Here is a 21242-nt window from a genome sequence, read left to right as displayed (position 1 = left end):
AGAACAACTAAAAAGATGCTGACAGCAGGAAACATTGTCATTTTAATTATAGAACCATTTTATGATTCTGTTCATATTAATAGTCAAGATTTATTCTTCATGAGGTAATATATTGAGCATGATATTACTGGAGCAAGGATCATCAATAGATTGCTGGTGATTGGTAGCAGAGACCTACACACCACAACAACAAGGAGTGAACAAGAGAAACACAAGATGGTGCATACCTTATGGTTGTCAGTAAATCTGAGAGGAAGTTGTAGGAATTGACTTTCTCCATGAAAGAAGTCCTAAATCACTAGTTAGCATCATGTGATCACTATACAATGTGTTCTAACTTGATTGTTTGTGTTGGTAGACTGTGACTTTTTCCTCCGCCTCACAGTTACCTTGGGGACAGCCACATCAACTGGTGCCTCCTCCCATTCATGCTCAATTGAAACTTCATAAAAATTATCATGTAATGTTTGAGGCTGAGTAAAAAATGGTGACAAATTTCTTGATCTCTTTAGTTCAGGAGAAGACGGCACTTCCTGAGTTGAGTAATATTCTTCTGTCAGTTGTGAGTCCATAGACACATCATGGCTGGAATACAATGAAGATCTTGATAAATGCATTTATTCTCATTATCCAGGCCCTATGCTTATCGATTTAAGTAGTACACATTGTAAAGTGTCTGGTAAACATCCACATCATAGTCAGTCCTTGGTGCTGAGTGACTATACACTAACTCAAAAGACATGAAGATTATGCCTAAGCCAAACATCTATGAGACCTTCAGCACAAAAAAAAAAAAATTTTAAAAATGGTAGCCTAAGCCAAGTATATATATATATATATATATATATAGCTCTCTTCCTGCCACCTACAACATTTGCCAAGTTCCTGCTTCTTAGCCAGGGTAAATAGCTTTGTGACAAAATGAATGGCACAATCTTCAGCTCCTAAATATAGTCATTCAGCACCACAAAACTCTGGGGATGGGCCGTATTGGATATACCTGAAGGAAGTGCCATTCTTAAATTCACTCTGCTTCCGCTTTAATTGTGCTAGATGTTGTTCAATGCCACTCCTTTTCTCTCTGGAGCGCTTACGTGAACTAGACCTGGGGGTTAAAACAATAAGTCTGATGTAACAAGTACTGGTATTCAAACTGGACCAGATCTTTTTATCACCCAACCCAATGACAGAGAAAAAAGCAGTCTGGTCACACGAGAATACAACTGAGATGGTATAGTTTAGTGCAAGTTACCTCTTAGTAAGTAAAGCTGCTGGTGGAGGGAGGTCTTGCATGCTGTGTGTTACATATCTTGAAGCTCTTGTACTTCTTTGACGGTCAGGCTAACCAGTTTTGATGCACATGAGATATCAGGGCAACGTTTAACTTTAAAAAACTTAACTGCATAATTGCCACTGTCAAACCATTCAGCTTCCGCTTCTCCAGACCTCTTCACTCTTTTAGAAGACCTGTCATTTTTTTAAAAACACACACATTAGCTCTACTTCCACTTCTTACTTTATAAACGGCAGACAATACAAGTCCATAGCACCGAGACTCTAATTGTTTCAAGCAGAGACCATAGAGACCGCGGGAGAATGGCTGCTATCGTTGGAGGGAGGGTTCTATCTCGACTTGGGAGATGTACTTTTGTAAGAAACGTCCGGTTTTCACACAAATATGTTCATTAATTGTATCACCCTTTGTCTTGACGTATAGGCATATTGTAGACGTCTCAATAGTACACTGATTGTAGCAGAACACAATGGAAATAACGTCACACCAATAACTTATAATGCTATATCAGCTGCACAAAAGTTAGGCCATGAAATTAGTACTCTAGTGGTGGGTGAAGACTGTGGCAAGGTATGATCATTCTTATTATGCGCCTATCAATGTAATGCCCGACTACCACTGATACGGGCTGAGGGTGGGGAAAGGTCGGGGATGGTGGGGGAATTGATTGCTCAATTTCCCCGACATAGTGGGGATTTGTCTTCGCTAAAGAAATTCACTCAGGCAGCGAAGATGTATGCTTTCAGTTTAGGAAAGAGAGTCGGGTGCTAGCTATTACGTTTATACCAGAATCCACTCGAACTAACTCATCACTAGACCAATGCCACACGACCGTACAAATCCCCGCCTAGCTCCAGTATCCCCGGGGTCTGCAGGTCGAGACTTGGTCGGGGTTTGTATCGCCAGTACTCCCCCAGTAGGTGGGGAATTGTAATTTTCAGAAATGCAAATCCCCACCTCAGCCCGTATTAGTGGTAGTCGGGGATTACATTGATAGGTGCATTATTATGTTTATTGCCAAACACGTGTTCTTAGGTAGCAGAAGAACTATCAACAGCTGATGGAGTAGCTAAACTACTTGTAGCACAAGATGCAGTTTTTAAAGGGTTTCTCCCAGAGGCCATCACTCCTTTAATCCTTGAGGCACAAAAGCAGTTCAATTTTTCTCACATTTTAGCAGGAGCAACAGCATTTGGAAAGGTGATGTTTAACTGGACTAGTAGAGGAGATTGTTCACACATCATCAAACATTTTGTTCGTGATCTCATAGAAAATTTCAATCCCAACGTCTTGGTATCAGTTATGAAGTATTCTAATGTGTGAATCAATGTCAATAAATCTTAGCAACCAAAAATTTTGTGTGGTATTTCTAGCTAAATTATGTATAATTCTCATTAATGTGACTAAAAGACTTTTTAAGGGCCATCCATGTTTGGTTGTGTGATCACAAGGTCTATGATGTGTGACCATCAGGTGTGGTGTGGGGTTCATCGTTTAGTTGTTTCCCTCCAGAGTCTGCTTCCAAGAGTAGCCGGCAAGCTAGATGTTGCAGCCATTTCAGATGTAATTGATATAGAAAGTGACAATACTTTTGTCCGCACCATTTATGCTGGAAACGCAGTCCTTCGGGTGCAGTCCACTGACCCAATAAAGATTGTCACTGTCCGTGGATCTGCATTTGCAGCATCCTCTGAAAGTGGTGGCAATGCTTCAACAGAAACTGGTATGTGGTGTTTGATGTACTACTTTATGTGAATCATTTGTTTTAGCTCCTAAAGTTGATGTTGTTAATGATAAGTCATCATGGGTTAGCCAAGAGCTGAGCAAAAGTGATAGGCCTGAATTAACCAGTGCAGGAAAGGTTGTTTCAGGAGGTTTGTAAACACTTTCAGAGCTTGGAATAGTATATTGCTTGGTGTAGGTCGTGGAATGAAAAGTGGTGAAAACTTTGAATTGTTATACAAGCTAGCTGACAAGCTTGGAGCAGCCGTGGGAGCTTCCAGGGCTGCAGTGGACGCAGGTTATGTTCCCAATGACATGCAAGTTGGTCAGACCGGCAAGATTGTAGCACCTGTATGTCTTCATAGTCATCACCTTAATATTTCAGTGGATTTCTTTAGGATTTGTATGTAGCTGTGGGTATTTCTGGAGCAATACAACACTTAGCAGGGATGAAAGACAGCAAAGTAATAGTAGATGCTTGTCTGTTGTTTGTTTAGTTAATACATTTTTCTAGGTAATTGTAGCTATAAACAAGGACCCAGAAGCTCCTATCTTTCAAGGTAACATCTATTAATAGTGTGTATTGTACTTGTCTTATATTCTTTTTTGTTCAGTGGCAGACTATGGATTAGTGGCTGATTTATTTAAGGTCAGTTTAGTTCTTGTATCATCAACTATCATTACATTTTCTTATAGGCTGTTCCAGAGATGATTGAGAAACTATAATTCATTTCATTATAACATTGGTGTATATATGCTATAAATTATGAAAAAAAAAATGAAATATACCTTAGCGAATCAGCTGTTCTTGAAGTTCTCACGTGATGTGTGTTGACAGTGCGCCGCATCTCGCGTGTTTTCGCGCGAAACTATAGTAGTTCATATGGAAACCGAGAGTGAAAAAGAATTCAGGATTCCATTGATATCGACTAGCGAATTGGAAGCGAGGTCTGTTTCTTGTCACAGTCAGGAGGAAAGTGATGAAGACACCAGTTTACCAGCCCTCACTAACGAGCTACTTCAGGCCCAACACTCCCAGTGTACAGAAATTGCTGAAGGACAAGAAAAGTTGTCTTTATTAAAAGTAATTTACCCTCACACATGCAATTCCTAAACACCTAGTAGCAGAAATTATGCAAGTAACTAGTTTTTTTGTTGTTGTTACCATAGCTACTTAATAAAGTTTTGCAAGAACAGTTATATCACCCACCAGTCAGTGTTAGCTACATGTTACTTCTGTTGCTTGCTTTTAGTCCAGCGACACCCCTCCTTCACAAGTGGAGTGAGTGACTCATTCCATATACCACATTTACTATAATATCATCTCTCACATGCTGAATTTTCATGCCTTGACCAGCCCAAGTAGCATGTTTATAATGGTAACTGATGGTTTTGTGTTTTACAGGATAAAATACAAGAAGGCAAGTGTATATAACTTGCACATGTACTTCGCTAAAGTCAAAACTCTGATCAGAGGGACAGAAACATATCAAGATCACTGCAGACATACATGCTGTAGCCAAGCAGGTGTGTTTAGCACAAGATAAGGCTGCCAGCACTGAGACCAAGTGCTGCACGTTAAAGAATGGTAACGTTATTGTTCTACACATTAATGTGTGCTATCTATTCTAGTATTGTAGACATATTCAGTTTAGTAAAAGAGAACAGTTTATTGCAAATGAAATTATTTGATGGTCAACTTCAGTTAGAATCTAATCAAAGGTACTTGATGGATGATTTAGTTATTGAACATGATGTACTATACAATAGATTATATGTTAAGTATCATCAGAAAATGCAGGACCATATTCAGAAGGTCACAAATGCCGAACAATCTCATGAGTTGTATGGGAAAATTACTCTACTAGAAGGACAAATTTCTGAAGCCATCGATGAAAGTAAGTAACAGTCTGCTAAAGTAGTTTATTAATGAAAGTGCCACATATATGGTATATGGCTGTACCTTACTTAGCACATGGCTGTGGCTCCACATCAGTTCTTCCCTTCACATCAATTACATATTTATAATCCTTAAATTTCATTAGAGTTAGCAAAGTCATCTAACGTTGAGGAACACGTTACTGATGAAGTGAAGCAGTTGCGAGAGAAAATTTGTGTTTTGGAGGCTGCCAAGGATAGTCAAGCAATGGAACAAGTAGAGCTTCATGATCAAGAACTTGTCAACAGAAAAATAATCCAACAACTTCAGCAGGATATTGAACTACTGAAGGTAATACTCACAGTGCGGTGGAACCTTAGCAGCTTCCTGTTTAGAAGTTAGAAAGGTCACCTCTGACTGGTTGACTTTAATTGCAAGTAAATTATATTCAACAATCAAATTGTTTAGCCACCTGCTTATTAAGGCCAAGAAATTTCAAAAGTGACCAGCTTAGATAAGTTCTGCTCAGTATATAGTTTTGGTGGACATGTTGGCTTGTTAACACAGCTGATTTTTAAATCAACTCTGGAATAGTAAATTAATATTGCAATGTCACCAGTACAAAATGTTTGTGCGTAAACTTTAATACTACAAGTGTATTTGTCACTGTTAGAAAAGGAAGCAAGCACAGCTGACAAGAATGCACAGACAAGTGCAATCTCTCAGACATTGTGCTGAGAAGAACCGCAGACTACAATCTGAAATAAAACAGTTGAAAATGAAAATGGACCAAGAACATTAAGACATAACATTAGTATGAGTATAATTGTGACCTTTACAAACAATTGAGCTCTGCTGTTTGGATCTGGCATTATAGAGTGAACAGTGGCTTCTCTGCATAGTGCTTTCTTCAATGATGCCATTTGTCATATTTAATGATGAGTATAATGATGACTGCATTGCTATAGTTGGCAGTTAGAGCTTTGATCAATTTATATGGATAAGATGGTTCTTCACTAGGTGATCAGCTGTAAGGGGGATAACTACTGTGGCATGTAGTATTTTCACCCAGTGCCTCAGATGCAGGAACAAGCTCATTATACAGGTTGAGTATTCAGAGTCAAGTCCGACAGCTCATGCACATGCATCCTTCAGTTGCTGCACTGCATGAGATGAAATTAAAAATCTTTGTCAACATTTACAGCAAGGAGCTTCATTGTATGCCTGGTTAGCTACGTGGGATTTTACAGTGATGAAATATTTGTTCATGGCTACTGCCAATTTATCTATATCAGTATGTAGACAAGTTACAGTACAATGACCTTGCATAGCATGCCAGCCACATTCAAAGACCAAAATCATGGTACTGACTATCAAATCACAATCTCACTATTATATATAATGGCAAGTCAAGTAGGCTGAAATTTGTGAAGCCATGCACATCAAACAGAAAAATACAGAATAAAAATTCAATACTTAATTTACCAAAAACATGCAATAAACTGATATGTGTATATGTATACATACTGACATGCTACCAACGTGGTTAATTCCTGCCTCCAGTATTCTAGTTTCATGAGTAGGGTCTGGTGACTTACACTATGTTTTTTTGGGCCTGCTGCCATAAATTATTGTTTATGCATTTGTATCCATGGTTCCAGTTGGCCATCTTCGTCATCCTAGCCTATCAAATCGCATTGTAGCCGAATTAAAGTGTCTGGTTGGTTAGAAAAGAAAATGGCGCGTAGGGCCCAAAACTCTAGCATTTGTCACCAGACCCTACTCAACGCAGTGGGTGGGATCTGGGCACGAGACTACCGGTATTCTTGTCATTGTGCATGTCCATTCATTATTATTATTGTTCTTGTTACTGTAGACCTCTATATTATAGTGCACATGCAGATCACAACATACATTCAAAGTTGATTAACACTAGTGAAAACTATAGTAAAGGCCAAGCAAAAATGTGAGACTTAACCATCCATAGGTTCATTGATTGTGGGATTTTGAGTTGTCACAGTTTTTTTTCTTTTAATTCTTCATAAATTTTGAGATCCAAAGTGTGACCTTGAGAGATTATAGTACCTGACCATGAGACCTTGAGCAGAAGAGTTCCAAAACCCTTCAGGTTGAAGTGCCTCTCCCTTCTGTTTGGCCATTTGGTTGAATATTGTCTCTAGTAATTCACCCAATCAGCAACAAGTCTGAAGTGTGTTCTGAAACTTTTGAGTATTAAAGTGGTGCAAAGCACATCGTGATATGTTTATAGGCTTCTATTCTAGTCTGCTGGTCTATCATATTTGATTTTGAGGCTATTCATACGTCACAGAGCATTTGTTTGTATTGGAGTAGCTAAGACCTTTCTAGTTTTCCCACTATCTCAAATCCATGAAAATTATTGGTTCATGTCCACTAGCCACAACTTTCAGTTCCACTTGTCAAACTGAATGCAAACCTTCAAGACTTTATTAGGGGAAGGCAGAGAGGTGATTTTGCCAAAATCGGTTTCAGGGGCTGTGTTTGAGTTGCTATAAGGGTGTTACCATACATATCTCAATCCCTATATTTACAATGGATCACCCTACAGGCCATACCCATGCAGCTGAACTGTCCATAGCATGTATATCCGGATTTCAGCTCACACAATCTTGCAACTGTCTGCTTGTTCAATGATAGATAACACTGAATACCACCTGATGAATCTTCCATTTGGCAGAATAAATGGGGTTCTTTTACTACCTGTATTCTGTGAAGAGAACTAAACATTCCATAACTGGTAGGTTAGTTACATTAGTCGTACAAATATGTGCCATATCGTTCAGTTGTTGCCCTCACTGTTATACTTGTTTTAGTTTCTGATTATCTCAGTGATGTGTAATGCTTAATCGCTTTCCTTCAATTAGCTAGCTATTGACAGCAATAATAACAAATATGTAGAGTTGTGGTGGCCTATATAAAGGACTTAAAAAGAATTTGAGTTATTTCCAAGAAATAGCCACTGCTATTTCTTTGGAAAAATTCTTTTCAGATAGCTATCTGAATGTCACTGTTATTTCTTGGAAAGGAACTCTTTCTCAGCAAGATGGCCTTTTTGCAGGCCATCAACAAGACAATTATACTGCATTAGATATCAAGCTCAATTCTCTACTTTCAAACTGAAAGGTAGAAGTGTCTAAAGATTGATAAATTGATCTACATGACAACTCATGATACGTACAGTAGGATGGGCTACTTTATATTTAATCTGAAAAAGGAACGCAGCCTGTTGTAACAAAGTAGCTCCAATATCCCTGAACACACAATAAGACTTGCTTTGAAACTAAATTTGCTGCCTTGCACACAGAAACCAGTGTTACATTTAGTCTGGAGTCTCACAATGTTAATGGTATACACTCCAGATGATTGCCGATGTGATGCTCCTCTCTTGTGTGTCTATGTGCCTAGCCCCCTTCTCAGCTCACAGACCTACCAACTTTCATGGCTTCATCACTTACATTGTGAGACTCCACTCTAAATATAACACTGGTCTCTGTGTGCAAGACAGCAAATTTTTAGAAGTACTTATTGTGTGATCAGGGATATTTCAGCTACTTTGTTACAAAATAGCATGGGCAGTATTCCTTTATCAGACTAAAATAAAGTAGTCAATCCTATTGTATGTACCATGAGTTATGTGTAGATCAATTTGTCAATCTTTCAACACTTCTACCTTCCAGTTTGAACAACTAGAAAATTGAGCTTGATATCTAATACTGTGTAATCGGCCTGCGAAAAGGCCATCTTGCTGAGAAAGAATTGTTTCCCAAGAAATAGCAGTGAGTCTGTGACATTAAGATAGCTAGCTATCTGAAAAGAATTTTTCCAAAGAAATAGCAGTGACCATTTCTTGGAAATAACTCAAATTCCTTTTAGTCCTTCTATAGGCTACCACTCTACATTTGTTATTATTGCTATGATGGACAGTGATTAAATAAGTTACATCTTGTAAGAATCAGAAACCAGAACAATTCATGCATGTAATTAACATTCACTGTCACTGAAGTCATATATGACAGTCATAATGAAACCATAGCAAGCATGCATGTATATGGCTTAAAATTTATTGACAACAAAACCATCAGGAGTGCACTGATATTCTGATCAATGATACACAGAGCTGTAATGGTTATCAACACCAACCTTTCCTTATGTAGAGTTTAAAAACAAGTGTGGATATGAATACACACCAATATGTTATTAGAACTACATACTGTTACCTTTCCATCATCACCATCGTGAAGTAATCTTATCAAAAAACATAATATACGATCTCAATAAGAAGAGTGAGAATTATATTGAACTTTTCCACTCTGTGCCAAACAGCTAAGTGGAGCCTTTAGCAGTGACAGAGCCGGCATCCAGACCTGTGATCACAAAATGCTAGCTGCCAGAGAACCATCATGCACCGGCATCTATCAGCAATGATTTTTTTTTAAATTAGTGCTAACTACCTGACTTACATACTGTATAGTACATGCATCATGGGCCTACCTTTGTCCTCTGTGTCCCGATACTTTTCACTGACAATGCATCGATTCACAGTAGTGTGGTACAGCTGACCATTGATGAATGCTTTCTCATTCCCATAATATATGGTATGTAACTGTCAAAAAGAAAACTAGCTGAGATCAAAAACATGGATTGTATATAGAAAGGAGGTGTGTATACAGAATTTGTCACTCTTATTCCTGTCTACTTCAAGTTGCAAACATTTTTTAGGAGGACCTACAAAGTGGCCTTAGTGGTGGGGAAGTTTGTGGCATACAGTAAACTTTATACACACTTGATATTACCTAATTAGAAAAAAAAATGTTAAGCAACAGTTGTGGATACCAAACCTTATTAGGATCACACTGAAAGTACTTTTGGGCTTTAACCAATACTGTCAAGGTGCAATGAAGATATGTGAGGCTGCAGCTGTGATATTATGAAAAGTGCAAAGTTGATGATTCAGGTCTACAGTACTGTCGTACTGTACGATATGCAACTTTGAAAAATTATTTTGTATTTGCATGGCAACTGCCTCTTTCCCAGTGGATTTGTACCAGATTATGGCCCTTGCATCAAAACATTTAGTTAAAACTTTAATCCAGTCCAAGCACAGCTGACAAGGATACACAGACAAGTACAATCTCTCAGTCTCAGACGCCGTGCTGAAAAGAATTGTAGACTACAATCTGAGATGTAACAGTTGAAAATGGACCAAGAGTATAAACACTTAAATCACAACATTTAATACCAGTGATATGAATAATGTCCAGTATAAATTAGGAGTTTTACAAACCAAAAATAAATATAGAATTCTGTTCTGTAGATCATTACAAAGTGAACATTGGCTTTGTAGCTTCTTTGCTTTCTTCAACAATGGGTTCATTTGCAATATTCAGTGATGAATGTAATAAATGTGTTGCTTTATTTGAAAGTCCGAGCTTTGATCGATTGTGGATAAGATGACTCTTTACTAGGTGGCCAGCTGCTAAAGCTGACAAGAGGGACAACTCTCCAGCCATTACTGTGGCACACACAATTCGTGCAAGCTGGTTGGCATTTTCACCCGGTGCCTCGGAATGTGCTCCATGCACTCCCAACATCTGGAAATAATTGATAACATATACAGGTTACTAAGTTAGGTAGCTACCATACTTTCAGACAGGCAGATTGTGCTGGTAACACAGTACCACCACCCACAGTGCCAACCTCAATACTGGGCATTGTACAAGACATATAGAGATCTTCTCCAAGTGGACCAGATGCCTCCATAAGTGTAATGCAATTAGAACTCCCTACATTTTGAGCTGGGTCCTATTATTATTGTAACATTTCACAATTAGCCGTGAAAGGCTACCAGTTGTCACTCACCTGGCCAGTAGCAATGTACAAGGCAGTCACAAGGTTAGCCGCATGAGCATTGAAGCCACCAATTGACCCAGCCATGGTAGATCCAATTAGATTTTTAGAAATGTTTAATTCCACCAATGCACGCACATCAGTTTTCAATACCTGGTATTATTATTAGCACATGTGAACACAAGCAAGCCATGGTGACGTGCAGTTCACCTCTTTTATCAATTTGCCAGGAACAATAGCTTCACAGACCACAGACTTTCCTCTTCCCTCAATCCTATCACACAATTTATTTACTTTTAGTCCATTAGTGTGTCCATTACACTTACCAATTGATAGCAGATGGTTTCTTGTCAACACAAAAGTTCCCAGACAGACTTAATACTTCCATTTCTGGAAAGTGTTCTTCTTGTAGATACTTCAAAGATTTTTCTACTCCCTACATCCAGAGGTGGATACAGTACATAAGGTTATGCCTCAAGCAAACCTTAGATATCATGTTCATTCCCATTGCATCCCCTGTAGTAGCTCTGAATCTCATAAATAAAAGCCGTCCAGCAATGGAAATCTGGATTGATTTCAGTTTGGCAAATCTGCTGGTAGAGTTGAAAGTGTCCTCAATTTGTTTAAAGTTTTCTGGTTTCTCTATCCACAGCTTAATCTCACTAGCCTTCCCAGCTGAAAGACACCTCAGCGCTGGTCCCCTGGTCATTCCATTACCCAGCAAGTAACTGTCAATGCCTCCTTCTTCCTACAATCAATTTAATTTGCATCAAGAGGATATATGGCATGCTTACAGACAACGCTCTGAAGCCTCTGTTGGTGCTAGCAACTAGACAACCTTCTGTGGTGGCTAGTGGCACCTCATATTTTTTGCCATCTAACAATAATGGTCCAGCTACGCCCACTGGGATTGGCATATAACCAACTACATTCTCACAACAAGCTCCCATCACCTATCACAACAACATGAACAACAACAGCACCATTATCACAAAGTGATTACCAATGAGTAGTCATAATTTGTATAGGGTAGTCCTGCTAATGCTTCTGGTGAGGACAACTTGTCGGACACAATAGATCTCCTATATGGTGTTGTATACTGATCATGGCTTATATCATAAATAACCTTAGATTGCTACCTGATGTTCACTCCTCTTTCTGGATTGGCCAAGACAGTCTCCAATTTGTATGCTTGAATACGTCGGTACTTGACTAACTTTATCACCTCTTCATCGGTTAGCTCTTCAGGTCCATTCTGCACAAAATTACAATTAATCAACATAATTAGGAACCACACTGGGTCTTACAGGTGCTTTTAGCACTGACATACACTCTGCCAGTGACCGCGAACTGCTGGATTCTGATTCCTCAGACAAGGATGTATTTTCAGCAGGTATCTCATTCAGGTTGCAGCTAACACGGACAGAAGCTCGAAGAAACTCCTTCCTGTTTGCCATTAACTGTTGCATTGATGCTTGACTTGAAATAGCTCTATTTACTGCTATTCCGGGTAACATTCCATTTTCCATCTTTTTCCTAACTACTGTGCCGTTGGTTTTGGGTTCAGGAGGCTTTGTAGTACCAGCAGTAGCAGGAACCCCTTCACGACTATTACTATCTACTGTGGAACTCTTTGCTGTTGATTTCCCAAGTAACGCACATCGGAGAAACAACAGGAACGCAACCGCAACAGTCACCATCTACACAACTATATCATAACAGTACGCTCAAGTATACTGCTAACTTACCTGGTGAGTAAACCAATTAATGTCAGATGTAGGCAGTTCATCGGAAAATGGTTCACTGGTTGAGTTAGTTGGAACATAGTGGTGTCCCCCCATTATGATGTAAGCCAGTAGATGAGTGGCAGCAAGACCCATCACCTGTATAAGAAATTAGCTTAATAATCAACCTCTAAGCATAGCTAGTATTTTAACTATATACTGTAGACTCACTGTCATGATCTTCAATCGGAACATTAGAGGATTATGGGTAGTGCCTCCAAGTAGTTCATTTCCATGCTCAACAGAATACACCTGTTGTACATATTAAACTAGCTACATATGAACAATTAATAACATTACTTCAAGAACTAGTGAAAGAAGTGCTGGGAAAACCGACAACAAGACCACAAAGTTAATAAACATTGCGATGCAGCTGTAGTAACAGATATGTGCCAACTGTGGAATTCCTAAGAAAAATTAAAGAAAATTATCCAGCTAATCCTGGGTAATATTTGACATACCAGCTAATGAGCCCATTCCAATGAACAACATCTCAGTCAAAATGTCCAGAGTAATTCCAGGCCCCAGTAATGCTATGGTCTCAGAAATGTTAGCACGGACTTCACTGACCGTGTGTGATTTGATAACCATCTCAGCCAGAGATGATGCCCTTGCTATGTCGCTCAACAACAAAGCAAATGGCAACAATTGCCTGCATGAAGGAGATATACATACACACAATTACAAACCCCCTTATTCTAATTGTAGCCAACTTACACAAGATCAGTGGCAGTTCTGTTAGTGCAGAAGAGTGTGACAGCACTAAACAGGGCTAGTACCATAACAATGAACACAAGAATAGTCCAGAACACGACAATCGACTTTCCCTTGCGCCATAAACGGGACATCCACCAGCTAATCTGAGCAACAGCCAGAACACTCACTATAGAAACAATTGCCACACTGGTGTCCTGAAAGAAAGCACCAACTAAAAGGTACAGGAACAAGCCCATTATATTCCTTACAGGTTGAGTATCTGGAGTCAAGTCAGCAGCATTGGAGATAGACATCAGATTGGCATAGCGTATCAACACAATGCAGAGTACAATAGTAGACAGGATGATCTCCCACTGATAGTGCACACAAAAATTTCCTTGCATCCAAAACAGTTTCCTCAAGTTAGCATTGTCTACACCCATGGTGGCTCTTTGCTGTAAGCAACAGAGAAAAATCAGTGATAGGTAATTATGTAGAAAGGCTGTACATTAACTAGTGTTTCATACAATAGACTGCTTTTCTATTGCAATAGCTATATTTGCAGCTAAGGAAACAAGCCATCCTCACCATCTTTCCGAATTTGCGAAAAGGGTTCTTCCACACACATATAATTTACCAAGCTTGACAATTTATAACTTCAGATATACCAACACCATTGACTCAAAATTTGGTCAGTTGTTAGCACCAACATAGCTGAATGGATGGAGTAAGTTTCAGGCTTATATGTTTTCGAACACCAAGTTATGGTGCTCCAAGGCTTATACCATAATTCGCTTTAATTCTGTGAAAAAAAATTGACAAATTTTTGTACAAAAATATGATTTACAATGAAAAGTTACATGCATGACTGCTCTATTAGAGTATCTTGATTTTGCAGCACTAGTAGCTATGGTGGTAAAAATGATTTAGTGACGTTCTTGACTGCTGTCGTGTAGCTAGTACAGTATTAGCTAAAGGCAGTAGGCCACGAAAAAAATTTGTGGTCCATCAATAAAGATACTCTATGACCACATCCCTATCTGTGGTCACATGAACCACTGCCACCATGCTAAGGCCAAGTCAAGTTGATTTCTTGATTACTGTTTCTACCTGATGGAAGTGTCACAATTTTTTTATCTCCACCTCATGAATTTGCAAATTTTCACTAACTTTTCATATATTAGTAGTGTGATTAAAATTAGTCCTACGATAAAAACTAGAGACATGAATGATGGTATTACAATGTATCTTCCTTAGGTTATGATAAACACGTGTAATTGTTCCATTACATGGCTGCTGTATTTAGGTGACTGCTTTATTAGAGTATCTTGAGTGGGCATCGGATGACTGGCCTACTTCTGAGCAGTGGCGTAGCCAAACCCAGGCAAGCCAGGGCATCAGACTTCTTTGCCCCACCATCAGCTCCTAGAGTAATTATAAAGACGTGGGCTGGATAGCTCGAGATTTTGCTAAAGTTACTTAACTAGTCACTGTACAAGAATAAGTATAGTACAACTTATACAACACTCACCGTGCCATTTTCGTCGATGGTTTCCTTCTTTTTGGCTAAACAGAGATGGGGTTATCCAAGGGATTTTCCCTACGAGTAACTTGATTGTGCACAAATAGAGGAGGCAATAAATAGAAGCAAGATCACGTGATTACAAAAAACCGCGCAGCATTGTGGCAAGGAGTGAAGGACAAAAAATTGGTTTCACTATAGTGGGCTGGACGGTTTACATTTGGACTAAGTGATCATGGTAGTTATTGGTGTGGTCAAAACTTGGGAGGCAAAGCAGTCTAAAGGTATTTGTGAAATTAGCACCCATCTATCCGTGTGGATACTGCTCAGTTCAAACGGTATGGAGTACTTGTTCATTCAGCAATTCTGTTCTTTTTGTTTCCACTTTTCTAGGCTAACAACTAGTGGCAGAGCATAGTCATCACGTGATAGAGCGCCTCGTGCTTTAATTCAAGAATCTTTGTAGTCTGGTATTAAGACACATGTAGCTAGATGTATGTAATATGTTAGAAGGCCAATAGCTAGCTAGGCGTTCGCTTCTATTAGGCTGATATTAGTCATCTTGCATACAGTAGTGTAGGATGATGCATAATGCATTTTAAACATGTTATATTGATGTCCATATGAAGATGGGCATGTGTACGTGTGTTGCATGGGAAATGGCTTGCCCACCCATTGCCCAGGCATGGCGAAAAGTCTGGATACACCACTGCTTCTGAGGGCGTGGTCTTTCCATGGCTCTTTTCCACCATGCTACCAGTAAGAGGCATGATTGATATGAGCAATAACAGCTAGATGATCATTAGAGGGCGTGTCATGGTGCTCGATCATTATTGGTACTGATAGATCATAAACGGGTGTGGTCAATCCTATTATGCAGTTACTGGTATGGTGTCTACTAGTTAGCAGGTATGGCTTTGTTAAATGAAGAAGAAGGTGATGACCAGCATGATTGAATATAAAGGAAAGTCAAGGTGCAGGCACTAGTCAGAACCACAAAAGGCAAAACAGCAAACCTGAAATCATTTATCAAAAGACAATGAAGATCAGCCATTAACTGAAGGTTGGATTAACCGGGTGGGAATAACAACCAACCAAGGAAGGAACTTTTAATACATGATTTTTACAATAACTGGAACACAATACATTATATAACCTTATAACTAACATCTTGCAAGATACACAGAGGATCCCAGGCATTTCAATGGAAGTGTTCACGCGTTCAAATATTTTGATAAGTGCACACCATATGCAGGGGGTGGGGGTCCTGGGATTCCGTAAACCCCCTTTGAAATTTGAACTTGTGTGTTGTAGGCTTGCAGCAGGAACACTAAACCATCATAGTTTGGCTGCACAAATATATGCAAAAACACAGAACAGTATAGCTATGTATTAGGAAATCTACTCAAGAGTATGAATTTACCTATAAGGAAAAAACATTAGCTAATGAAGATCAAGATACTCTAATAGAGCAGTCAAAACTACACTAATATAGTAATTCATAATGGATTGCAATTTAAAAGGGTAAAAGTGTTAGGCCTTTGTTCACAGGAAAGAGCTGTAATTGTAGAATACCGTGAAAAAAGTCTTGGAGGATCTGCACTACATACATTAGCTGAATTCAGGGAAAGCACTACCTTTAGAACTTCAGGCTTTAGGTGATATAGGTGATGGTCTAGATTACAAGCTGGAGTGGTTCATGGGGACGTCAAGCTTAGGATCTCCATTATCTCAACACCTGTGCGCCAGTTCAATCATAACAGTGTTTAGATAACTGGATAAATGAAGCCCATTCATTGATATAGAGTTCTGTCCAACTGAACATACGTTTAGTCCATCCATCTAATGATGAAATACTCTAATAGAGCATTCACTTATGCTGTTTGGATAATCGAGGGTGAGGATAATCAAAATTGAGATAATCGAGGTCCTACTGTACTGTACCTGTAACAGCGTTGAAACCGGGTCAGGTCACCCGGGTCATATTTTGTCCGGGTCATCCGGGTCGGACCCGCTTTAAAAATTATCCGGGTCTGACCGGATTGAATCACGTATGAAGCAAATTGTTTAGTTGGACGGTACGGAAGTGTATAAACATGTCATAGTCAAGTCCTGATGCAACTCAGCTTCTCTCGTGATCCACGCCCACTTATCAGACGACTGCCCTACAACCATACATGCAGCCACGCCCATTGGTGATATTAAAGTCTACAGGTATGCATGAAACCATGCTCATAGCTGCCTGCTGGCTTATGTGAGCCACGCCCACTAATCGATTGTTATTATATGAGATACGTCAAGGCCAGTTTCTTTTGTGAGCCATGCCCACTTTATATTGGGAATGTGTCATACTTTTTAAAATTATGGTGTGTTTGGTATGCACAAAGCCACACCTACTTGCAGGAAATGTATCTTGCTTTTTGCTTACGTGGAATCATGCCCACTGACTACCATCGTTAAGTATAGACATCCTCGTGCTTAACGCGCTAGTCAGCACTCAAAACATAGCAATTGGCGCACGCTTCACTTTAAATAAATCCGGGACTGACCCGGATTGCTATCCGGGTCAGCGGGTCATCCAGGTCAACTGTAGTGACCCGGTTTCAACGTTGACCTGTAAGCAGAAATGAATATACTTTCTGATTATTCATGCAACAATGTAGAGGGTACATTCTACAAATCATCTTGCCTGTAACAGCCTGGTTATGTCACACCAGAAATGTTTGGTCATACCGGTAATCATTTACAACCCACCACAAAATCAGATATTTATTCTTGGTATTTGAAAAACATGGCCAAATGTATCCAATAATAACCCAAAATTCTTAGTGCCTTTAATCATGTCATGCGGGAAGAAGTGATATGAACAATGTAGTATCGAAGTCAATCATTGGTAGACACCAGTACTTTGGGTTTAGGAGATTATCATGTCTTCCATGTAAAGGTTCCATGCTGGTAAGTATGGATGAATGAACTAGAGAGTACAGATGAAATGTCATTCTCAAAGTTCAACTGTAATGATGTCATACATGAAACATTAGACTTTATGAAAGTTAAACCTGTCCTTCCATATGCTTTGCTATTCCAGCTTTGCTCATGAAGCAAAGACTTTCTTCAGTAATTGAACCTGCTGTGGCTATAATTTTAAACCAGATAGAAGGTTTGTAGTGTAAAGGAATAATTTCCATCAAGTATTTCAGGCAACACATGATGATAGTATTTTGCACACCAGAGTACCTGTTTGGTATTCCATCCACTGGGTAATTCACCATGTTGCTGGCAAAGAAATATTGTATTGGTGTTAATACCATTGACAAGGCCCATAAAATTTTTTTGATAGTTTGCCATCTTATCATCCTGCATTCAATGACCATAAGGAGATATCTTATAGATCAATGTCAGCCACTTTGACTAAGGACCAGATTGTATTTCTACAACAAGATGAGTTGCAGCAATACTGTCACTTTGAAGAAGGCTGTTTCATACAGAGTGGGCAAATACACCAGTAACCGCAAATAAAACATCGGAAACAGGCTGATAGACTCAAGTTTCATTTTAGGCCTTTCGACAGTAACCACGTAGGTACAGCATTTCATCTGAGGGTAGCCATTATCTTTCTGATCCACATATGTACTTTAATGCCCTTAGATCCATGTTAACAAAGTAATGTGATACTAGGATCAAAGTCTAGACCACCAAGTAAGAGGACAAATCACAATATTGTGGATCTCATCTAAAACCAAGCCTATAACAACCTTTTGATAAGCCAATATTGACCATGTTAGAGCTGTTGTCAAAATGTTGAAAAATTTGGTAATGATTGTATCAATCTCGTTGCCACAATCACTCAATCAAAAAGCAAATCGATAGCAATTCAGAGTCTGTGTCAAATCAACGCAATGATGGGTGATTTTATCATGGTCAACTTGTCGGTACACAGTGACGGCTATAAAGTTTTTGGTAATTACAAAGAAAATTCCAGATGAGGCACCAGGAGATATGGTGATGGAGGCTTTCAATATTTTACATGGACAAAAAGTCCCATTCATCTTTCTCTAAGGTATTGCCACCAGATTCGCTATCTTATAAGGTAGACATTAGTAATTAGAAACAGGCTAAAACATGAGCATACTGGTGGAAACGATCACAGGAAATTATGCAAGACATTTAACAGCTTAGAGGATGATGATTGGAATGATCTACTGGCAATGACCAAACCTGTAGAATCAATAAACTGCTAGAGTGTTCCTATAAATGTTAAAGCTGTGTCTTTGAAGCCATCGATTGATCAGACAGGCTATTGAACAGGTGGCATGTAGTGCTAACGTATCATGTGAAAAAGCGAAAGAGAAGCAGACGAACATCTAAAAAGCACCTGAGAAAGTTGCCCGGTTGAAAATACCAACCAGCAAAAAGGCGATTGGGACTCGCTGGCAAGTAGAATTTTATGAAGATGATACCAAACAAAGTACAACTTGGTATCAAATTAAATGAACTATTATTTCATATAGTAGGCAAGTTTTAGCTTTGAAGGATATGGCCCAGAGGTCTGGGAGGAACAAAACAATGAAGTCATTGAAGAAAGCTGCAGAAAAGGAGATTAAATTGCTGTAGTAGGGTAGTACAAAATTAGATTGTGGTATTATGACTTTTCAGATTGTTGATTAGCAATTTGGAACTTTTCTAGCTATTTCATAAGTATTTAGTGCTTTAATAATTATTTCACGTACATGTAGATTTCAGATTTTCTATAACTGAAATTGGATTATTGACAGAATTTTGATGTAGAAATTTGGTTATCAATCAACTATTTAGAGCTTTTGTAATTAATTCAGTAGAAATTGGATTATTGATCAACTTTTGTAATTTGGAATTGGTACAGTCATATTTAGTAGTTATAACATGGGTACAAGTGATTTGCCCGATATACTGTACATCCACAAATTTGAGGGCTGCAGGCTGGAGTGTGAGTAAAAATGACAATATCAAAATGTATCCCTTCTATATTTCTGATACTCTAACTTCCATTTCTCATTGATGCATTCCAGAAATCATTGGATTTCTTTGATGAAACTTTGTTATCTCCTCTGCTACAATAGTGACACTATAAGAGTTGTTAACTCTTGCTTTAATGCATAGCACAGTGGTGCTTAATGGTTTAAGCCATTAGCGTTAAAACATATTTTGAATCTTAATGGCTTTTAATTAAGTACTTAAGTGCACTTAAAACATTGTGAGCTTGCATTTTCAATTTTCTGTGCTTAATTGCGCGCCCAGCAATTGAATCTTTCTTCATGCTGATGTTTGTTGTATTTGCATTTGGCTTGTAGGCTACACCAACAACTGTGAGAACGCTTCATGAGTTTGTTTTTATTGGGCATGTGAATTTCAATTGTGGATAACTGACATGCTAAGCATAAGAATAACAACACAAGCATCTTCGATATGGGTGAGCAATTAAGCACAGAAAATTGAAAATGCAAAATACACAATCACATAGCTGTTTTATAATTGTAAGAACTCATAATATTGCATGAGTGTTGTGTAATGCTTACCAAAGTACTTAATAACCATTAATAATAAACTATTTTCAAGTTCACTATTATATTAATGAACACCCAGCAAAGTAAAATTACAAGTTTATAAGTCCCAGCGAAGCAAGAACGGTTTGTTATTAGGGAAGTAAACTAATACACAGGATTTTAATATGTGTACCATTCCAATTAAACTGCTGAACGCCTTGCAACAGAAAGTGTTTAGGGCAAAATAAGAACCTTATTAATGAAAGATTTTTGCTACTAAAATTTCATAGCGATCCAGTTATCGTCAATGGCACAATAAGGTATGGAGCATTTAAAATCAGACCGGCCAGACCTGGGAACATATAAAAAACAATGCACTGCAGTAACCAGGTAAGTTGGGATGAATATATAGCACATCAGTGAAGACAAGAGTAAATGTCATAGAGTAATGTCTACTGATACCTTCAACTTTTGACTATAAATAATTTCTGCTTATACTTTCTCATATATTCTTTGACCTCTCTAGTGCGTGCGCATGCTTGATAAGGTAAAGAACTCTGGTCTCGCTCTGGTTGCCTTATTATTACCAATGCATGTCATGTAGTCCAGCACTGTAATATACTAGTCTCGCTTGGCCAGACAGCTTTTTTATCCCATGGGTAGGGCGAAAAGGGCATTTAATCATAATTATGTTAACTACCAGCATAGATAAGGTATAATTATTATATTATCTATGTAAGCTACAAACTTACTTTTATCGTTACTCACACTCAAGTCAATGCTTGTAACTTCGAAACGAAACCTCTTTCCCCAGACTGGCCGAGCCCCAATATCACCAGACCTTACACAAAATGCAGTGGGTGTGGTCGGGACACGAGACAATGCAGTGGGTGGAGTCTGGTCGTAAATCCTGCGTTATATAGAATAAGGTGAGTGT

The 21242-nt window shown here is 38.7% G+C and overlaps 4 protein-coding genes across 5 annotated transcripts; 2 read left to right on the top strand and 2 right to left on the bottom strand.

Annotated features, from left to right (window-relative positions):
* Positions 1-19: 19 nt before the first annotated feature.
* LOC136259574 (uncharacterized) lies at positions 20-1760 on the bottom strand. 2 transcript variants are annotated; one of them, XM_066053047.1, is made up of 7 exons: positions 1517-1754; positions 1401-1467; positions 1253-1341; positions 1001-1105; positions 339-585; positions 228-290; positions 20-174 (listed from the first exon to the last, which is right to left on the bottom strand). In XM_066053047.1, exons 1-7 carry the CDS (start codon positions 1543-1545, stop codon positions 91-93), a joined length of 684 nt encoding a protein of 227 aa, XP_065909119.1. In that variant the 5' UTR covers positions 1546-1754; the 3' UTR covers positions 20-90. The 2 variants fall into 2 exon arrangements, with proteins under 2 accessions (XP_065909119.1, XP_065909120.1); XM_066053048.1 differs by lacking the exon at positions 1001-1105 and having other exon boundaries at positions 1517-1760.
* On the top strand, positions 1493-3804 carry LOC136259573 (probable electron transfer flavoprotein subunit alpha, mitochondrial). Its single transcript, XM_066053046.1, has 10 exons — positions 1493-1650; positions 1718-1864; positions 2330-2494; positions 2807-3017; positions 3064-3168; positions 3216-3367; positions 3415-3480; positions 3531-3576; positions 3631-3665; positions 3713-3804. Exons 1-10 carry the CDS (start codon positions 1597-1599, stop codon positions 3740-3742), a joined length of 1011 nt encoding a protein of 336 aa, XP_065909118.1. The 5' UTR covers positions 1493-1596; the 3' UTR covers positions 3743-3804.
* Positions 3805-3844: 40 nt separating this feature from the next.
* On the top strand, positions 3845-5764 carry LOC136259570 (coiled-coil domain-containing protein 122-like). The gene is made up of 7 exons (XM_066053041.1): positions 3845-4100; positions 4422-4437; positions 4491-4604; positions 4657-4738; positions 4787-4914; positions 5062-5246; positions 5569-5764. The coding sequence occupies exons 1-7, from the start codon at positions 3900-3902 to the stop codon at positions 5695-5697; spliced, it is 855 nt and encodes a 284-aa protein (XP_065909113.1). The 5' UTR covers positions 3845-3899; the 3' UTR covers positions 5698-5764.
* A 4355-nt stretch (positions 5765-10119) lies between these two features.
* Positions 10120-21242, bottom strand: LOC136262337 (3-hydroxy-3-methylglutaryl-coenzyme A reductase 2-like). Its single transcript, XM_066056569.1, has 17 exons — positions 21058-21242; positions 13531-13716; positions 13283-13476; positions 13027-13217; positions 12866-12972; positions 12737-12817; positions 12530-12664; positions 12089-12481; positions 11921-12036; positions 11785-11863; positions 11576-11734; positions 11266-11529; positions 11108-11217; positions 10992-11055; positions 10794-10934; positions 10578-10736; positions 10120-10525 (listed from the first exon to the last, which is right to left on the bottom strand). The coding sequence occupies exons 2-17, from the start codon at positions 13702-13704 to the stop codon at positions 10253-10255; spliced, it is 2640 nt and encodes an 879-aa protein (XP_065912641.1). The 5' UTR covers positions 13705-13716; positions 21058-21242; the 3' UTR covers positions 10120-10252.

This window comes from Dysidea avara, chromosome 7, assembly GCF_963678975.1.
Source record: "Dysidea avara chromosome 7, odDysAvar1.4, whole genome shotgun sequence".
Classification (NCBI taxonomy): Eukaryota; Metazoa; Porifera; class Demospongiae; order Dictyoceratida; family Dysideidae; genus Dysidea; species Dysidea avara.
Note: the sequence above shows the minus strand (reverse complement) of the source record. Positions and strands in the feature narration are given on the sequence as shown.